The sequence below is a fragment of the Lycium ferocissimum genome, chromosome 3 (assembly GCF_029784015.1).
Source record: "Lycium ferocissimum isolate CSIRO_LF1 chromosome 3, AGI_CSIRO_Lferr_CH_V1, whole genome shotgun sequence".
NCBI classification, from domain to species: Eukaryota; Viridiplantae; Streptophyta; class Magnoliopsida; order Solanales; family Solanaceae; genus Lycium; species Lycium ferocissimum.
In genome coordinates, this window is record NC_081344.1 from 842,684 (window position 1) to 849,373 (window position 6,690).

Genomic DNA, 6,690 nt, shown 5'->3' on the forward strand with positions numbered 1-6,690 from the left:
AACAAGAAGTATTAAATTTACCTTTATTTAATTCGAATTAATTCGGCTTGTGGGATTCAAACAACCAATGACCTAAAAAAAGGAATAATAGCATTTTGGGGTTCTTTTATTATTTGTAAATTTTGATTTTAATCCTTATAATATAAGAATCAACACATTTAACCTTGAACTAATTAAAACGTTTATTTTTTTTATTCCTATATGGATAAATATGTGATATTTCTGATTATTCTTATCACTATATCACCTCAAATATAGAATAATATTACAAGTTTACATAACACATTAAATAATTAAATGATAGAACAATTAATAGTTCCAGTAAATTTATAAAATTAATTAAAAAAAATGAATCAAAAGTGCACACTTTCAATAATTATGAATTTAAATATACTTAGTAAATATTACAAAGACTAAACTTATAATTTATCAAAGAAATTAAAAGTGGTAGTATTATATAAATTCTTTTTTTCAACAACAAAGAAGGGAATATGTCAAAATCAGTGCACATATAGGTAATGGGGTTGGTGATTGTATATTCCCTTTATAGAGAAAGAGTCACCCAAAATTATAGGAGCCTCCATCTCTCTCTCTCTCTCTCAAGATCTTCTTGTTAGAGGAGAAAAAAAGAGGCTGAAATTTGCTCAAAATTTGTGTCCTCATTTGCCCTATCCAATTTATTCCTATGATCTTTTAACTAGTGTAACATCTATTGTCCACCAAATTTCTAAATCCCATTATTGTCATTTTCTTGAATTTCCTTTATGTGGTTCTAATTTACTTCAAGATTTTTAACTCATCAGATTTATCAGGTACATATTAGTCCACCTAGATACCATAGGAATCTTTTTATTACCTTAAACCTTATTATAACTTTGTTAAAACTTTGAGAAAGGCTCCACCTTTAGAAAGTTGATGTGCCTGAAAATGGACATTGAGTGATATCCTTTTGGTATTTTTTTTTTTTTTTTTGTAATATCAAACACCTTTTGCTTATTCTTTTCCAATTACCAAATCTTGATGTACTATATATTTGCTATGTCTGTGTGATTGACTGATACATTGCTCTTATGTAGATTTCAGATTGCAACCCTTAGGTCTTGATATTAGTTTGGATGTTCATTTGATTGACTTGGTGGATATTCATTCATCTATAAAGAGGAACTAGCAAAGGGTAAGGCTTGTTATTCTTTACCAGAAGAATCTTTTATTAGCATAAAGCTTACAACTTTGTTGAAATGTGGAGAAAGTCTCTACCTTTAGAAAACTAGAATTTAATTGTTGTGCTGAAAAATGGTCCTGGAGTGAAAACTTTTGGTATAAATCAAAAAGTATGTAGCTTTAGAAGTTGATCTGATGAAAATGGACATTCAGTGATACACATTTGGTGTTTTTACTTTCTTATTTATATTAGAATCAGACCCTTTTACTTATGTGTTTCTGATTTTCCTTTCTGGGATTTGTTTCTCGATGTCATATCTTGATGTGCACATTTTTTCTGTTTGAGTAATTGACTGTTACATTGCTCATCTGTTGATTTCAGATTTCACAAAGATCTTGATATAAGTCTTGAATTTGTTTGGTTGGATATTTATCTTGTATAAAGAGAAATCAGCCAGGTTAAGGCTTATTCTTTGATCAGAATTGTTGTTCTTGTTTTAGTCTTTATCTAGACCCCGATCCCAATGTTTGTATTATTCTTTTTTTAATATGTTATGGTTGTGCAAATTGGTCGTTTGTGGCTTAGGACTACTTTTGAACTTTGAGGTGTTTGCTGTAATGTACGGTGGTGGATTTCTTTATAGTTAACAAAAGGAAAAAGGATTGCTTTTCCACTCTTCGAATATGTATTGTATAATTTTGCGTTTAGATTCCATAATTACGCTTTAGTTTTCTTGATATAGCTATTTACTTTTGGTGGTATTGGGTCTTATTCATGGCAATGCTTTTATGTTTTGAATATCTATCAGGTTTGACTATATACAGTTCACTAGAGGGTATTGCCTCCCCCATGGCTACTTGTCAGTAGCTTTGAAATCTGAGGCATTTGTGAATTGTGAATAACATAATAGTAGTTAATTTATGACACTGTCTGGCTCTGTTATATTTGATTTTAGAGTTTTCTACTGCTATCTGAAGAAGGGTATGATCACCACTATTGGTTTTCCATTTTTCTCCTCTTCTAGTACATGTCTCGAGTCCTTACATTTTAAGATGTTTATCAAGGGGAAGAAAAGTTGAGAACCAAAGGAAGAGATTCGTGTCATGTCTATTCTTTGTTTTTTTTTTTTTTTTTTGTGTTACAGGGAGAAATTTGTTCCTTACTATGAATAAGCAAAACAATAATGGGATAGTACTGGAGTTCTAACTTGCTGTCTCACCCTTTTGTTTTGTCAGGCATGGTATGTAGATAATTTCTAGGCAAAAGCAGTTTGATCACTTTGGTTCTAAAGTAGCCGACTGTCATAGGACGCCAATGTCAAAATTATGTGAGAAGTCAAATTGGCATACAGACTTTTGATCTGTTCTTTTACTGTCATTTGACATATGAGTTTCTGATTATCAGCGTGCCTCACGTCTGGAGGTGTAAAATGGTGAAAGATTTCGTTTAGAAGAACTGTGCCTGGATTCTTTTTGGTGCTATGTACTCCCAAAAGTGCGATAGCTCCACAAATACCCAAGCTAGACTTTGTATTAAAACAAGGATATCTAGTTGTTTTTGCCATGTAGGTTCATGGTTATTGACTGCAGAGATTAATGATGTTCTTTTTTCCACTACAACATTTTAGCAGAAGTCTTCAGCTAAACAGTAATACTCCCTCCATCCGAATTTTATGTGAAGGTGCATGAGCGAGCACATAGTTTAAGAAAGAAAGGATGCCTTTTGAAACTTGTGGTCTAAAATAAGCTATAGATATTTGTGACTATAAATCATCTCATTAAAGGTAAAATAGGAAGTTTGAAATTAAATTGTTACTAAATAAAGGTGTCAAAGAGTCACATAAATTGGGACGGAGGGTGTAATCTACTCTTGCAATCCTCTCCTTCCCACCAAATCGTTCTTTTTCTACTATTTAGAATTTTAAACTGTCATTGCAATAGCCAATAGCATTACATTTAGACTGATTATTCTTTTTCCCTTTTGTATTTGTGTTCCAGATTTTCCAATGGGTGATATAGCGAAGGATTTAGCCGCTGGGACTGTAGGCGGAGCAGCACAACTGATCGTTGGTCACCCTTTTGATACCATAAAGGTGAAGCTTCAAAGCCAGCCTACTCCACTTCCAGGTCAGCTTCCAAGATATTCTGGTGCTATAGATGCTGTCCGGCAAACAGTAGCCGCGGAAGGTACCAGAGGGCTGTTCAAAGGCATGGGGGCCCCGCTTGCCACTGTGGCAGCCTTTAATGCTGTGCTCTTCACAGTGAGAGGTCAAACAGAGGCGTTCTTGAGGTCTGAACCCGGAGTCCGTCTTACTGTGAACCAGCAAGTCGTTTGCGGGGCTGTTGCTGGAACTGCTGTGTCTTTTCTTGCTTGCCCAACTGAGCTGATAAAATGCAGGTTTGCTTCTAATGCATTAAAACTAAAATGTAGTATATAATCTTGCCTTCACAAAGTTTCGCTCACTTGGCCAAACTGTATGATCAATGAACTTTAGATGTTTGCCATGTTGTATCCTTCCCTTCCATTGAACTGGTGAATACATGTGCTGATAGGGCTGGCGAAATGGTTAAACAAAAAAGTAAGCATCCAATCCAACCCATTTATTGACTTCTTAAAATTAGATCAAATATGGATATTATCCATATTATTCACTACAAAATGGATATCCAGATGGGTAATATGGATATACATATTATCAAATACTCATTTGTCTACTTGTTATCGTTCATGAGTTCTTGCTTTCTAATAGTCTAAACTTATTTTGGCTTTTACCTTGCGTTCTCACTCCATATTATCTGCCGGTTATTTTACTTTTTTTACCATGTTAAAGTAACCTGGTTTTTGTTTAACCCGTTTCTAACATGACCCGCCTGTTTGCCGCTTTTATGATGTGCATTATACAATAATAATACCCAATGTAATACCATTGGGGGGGGGGGGGGTCTGGGGAGGGTAGTGTACGCAGACCTTACCCTTACCTCGAAGAGTAGAAAGACTGTTTCCGATAGACCCTCGAATTAGGTAAAGCATTTCAAAGAAGTATGAAAAAGGGTCTCTATGATGTGCATCGTAGATAGAAAGAAAGCACATTTACTTTTCTACTTGCTGTTACCATTGGTTGGTCAATGATCAAAACTACGAGGGAACAACTTCTATACTTGGCAATTTAGTGGTTGAATTATATGAATGCAGATTGCAAGCCCAGGGTGCATTGGCAAGTGTAGGCTCAGCTTCTGTGGCAGTGAAATATGCAGGGCCAATGGATGTAGCAAGACATGTTCTTCGATCCGAAGGAGGTGTGGCTGGTCTCTTCAAGGGCTTGGGCCCCACCCTGGCACGTGAAGTACCCGGAAATGCTGCTATGTTTGGCATGTATGAATTGCTAAAGCAGTACTTTGCAGGAGGCACAGACACTTCAGGGTTGGGAAGAGGTTCTCTTATTGTAGCCGGTGGCTTAGCTGGCGGTTCCTTCTGGATCTCCGTGTATCCAACAGATGTCATCAAGAGTGTAATCCAGATCGATGACTATAAAAACCCAAAATTCTCTGGCTTTTTCGATGCTTTCAAGAAGATCTTGGCATCGGAGGGAGTCAAAGGCCTTTATAAGGGCTTTGGACCTGCTATGGGGCGTAGCATTCCCGCAAATGCTGCATGTTTCTTGGCATATGAGATGACTAGGTCTAGTTTGGGATAATTCATTGTTGATGGAGAAGGATTTCGACATTGTTATTGGTTATTCTTTGAACCTAACCTCTTCTGCTGAATTCTGTAAAAGTCTAGTTTAACTTCCAGCTGAGCAACTGTGCTTTAAAGTTTTGAACCATTTTGTTCAACGGTAAAGAAGAAATAAAATCTTTTCCAGTCCAGTAGCCTAGTTATTCAAATCTATGATCACACTTTTGGGAAACTGTGGACAAGTAAAGCAGGGTTCTAAAACTTGTTTAGGCTAATAGCACAATGAAAATAGTTGATTATAGCACGCACTATTCCAATGGCTCTATCTTCCAAAACCAAATTGTCCGCTCATAGCACAATGAAAATAGTTGATTATAGCATGACCCCCTGCTCAAATGACTGTCTTATAAAATCAAATTGTCTGCTCATAGCACAATGAAAATAGTTGATTATAGCACAATCAAAATATAGTTGATTATAGCACACAGCGCGCTACTCCAATTGCTCTTATCTTCCAAAACCAAATTATGTATCGTCCAGTTTAATGAAATTATGCCATGAAAGGAGAGAGTACTAGTAAGAGCTTAATAATTAATTATTAGGAAATGAAGAAACTTGTTTTTCTGGCATAATAATTATGTACTTCATCCTCTGTGATATTACTACTGAGATTTACAGTATTATTAATGAATCATTTGAGCTTTAATACCTCAACTTCTATGCTGCTGCTTAATTTTTTTTAGAGAACAAACAGAGTCAATCTTGAAAGTCTAAGCAAACATCGAAATATTGGACTTGATTTGGTGGGGTGCGCCGGGCCTGGGCTGTAGTGTAAGGCCTAGGCGACGCGTGAAGACCCAGGCAGCAAGCTACCTTGAAGAGTCTTCCCCCTTAAAAAATTAAGTTAATATCGTGTGAGCCGATGGCCCACATATCAGATATTAAACTGATAAGAACAGATACTACACTTGATCTTAGCCAAAAGGCCGAGAAAGGTATGATTTTGTTGGGAAACGGGCCTTTGTTTTTATAGCACCTCTCTGCTGTCTACCTCTTAACTTCTCCCGGTGTGGGACAATTGGAACTCCACAACTCCTTTGCTTTCTTTGAAGCGTTAAAACATAATATTGAGTAAAGATAATATAGCTTGATAGTTGAGACCCAATTTAGAGTTACCAAACTAATTAGTGTGGCATAATTTCCAAAAGAGTAGCATATATTATGAATAAAAAGTTATGCGCACTAGGTACTTACACAAAATGAATAGATACATGATATATGTGTATATACATTTTTATCACTTAACTATGATTAATTAATGTATACTTCTATTACTTTAAATCACTCAACCATAGTAAATTAAGTTGGTTTGGTGTAAATGTTGGAATAAGTATTTACCAATATTATGTATATGTATCAACACCCTTTTTCCTAATAAGATTTCCAATATTATAGAGTTTATAGAACCAAGTAAAAGTTTTCATGTGAACTTGTTAGTTTATGATCTTTTTATTATTATTTTTTTTGCTCAATTAAATGCTTGATAGAAAGCTTACCATCATTTGCGTGAGTGTTTGCTTCGTTCTTTTTGGATTGTTGTTTCCATCTCATGACATTGCTCTGGCTCTTTCTAAATTTTCAACAACTTATTGATGTGTGTTATTTTGTCTATTCACACCTTCCAAATAGTCTAAAAATTCAAATAAAATATTTGGTAAATCAATTCATTTTGAATAAAGTTTGTAATGCATCATATGTAGCCTTATAAGTAATAATAATCAGGATTTTTTTTTATCATTCTTCCCTACCAGAAATGAGTTAAAATGCAAGTACGAGCCATGAGGATCATACAG

General features: G+C 35.1%; 1 protein-coding gene and 1 non-coding gene across 4 annotated transcripts; one reads left to right on the top strand and one right to left on the bottom strand.

Moving 5' to 3' along the window:
• The first annotated feature begins 555 nt into the window (after positions 1-555).
• LOC132049129 (mitochondrial carnitine/acylcarnitine carrier-like protein) lies at positions 556-5,028 on the top strand. 3 transcript variants are annotated; one of them, XM_059439805.1, is made up of 4 exons: positions 558-812; positions 1,077-1,174; positions 3,160-3,559; positions 4,355-5,028. In XM_059439805.1, the coding sequence occupies exons 3-4, from the start codon at positions 3,168-3,170 to the stop codon at positions 4,854-4,856; spliced, it is 894 nt and encodes a 297-aa protein (XP_059295788.1). In that variant the 5' UTR covers positions 558-812; positions 1,077-1,174; positions 3,160-3,167; the 3' UTR covers positions 4,857-5,028. The 3 variants fall into 3 exon arrangements, with proteins under 3 accessions (XP_059295790.1, XP_059295788.1, XP_059295789.1); XM_059439806.1 differs by lacking the exon at positions 558-812 and adding an exon at positions 819-952; XM_059439807.1 differs by lacking the exon at positions 1,077-1,174 and having other exon boundaries at positions 556-812.
• A 612-nt stretch (positions 5,029-5,640) lies between these two features.
• On the bottom strand, positions 5,641-5,836 carry LOC132051265 (U2 spliceosomal RNA). Its single transcript, XR_009413650.1, has one exon. It is a non-coding gene; the product is annotated as a U2 spliceosomal RNA (small nuclear RNA).
• Between the last annotated feature and the right edge of the window lie 854 nt (positions 5,837-6,690).

Bases quoted from the DNA above. Each gene is read 5' to 3' on its own strand.
- LOC132049129 (XM_059439807.1), top strand. From the start codon at position 3,168: ATGGGTGATATAGCGAAGGATTTAGCCGCTGGGACTGTAGGCGGAGCA. The intron at 3,560-4,354 runs GTTTGCTTCTAA...ATATGAATGCAG, and splicing joins ACTGAGCTGATAAAATGCAG to ATTGCAAGCCCAGGGTGCAT.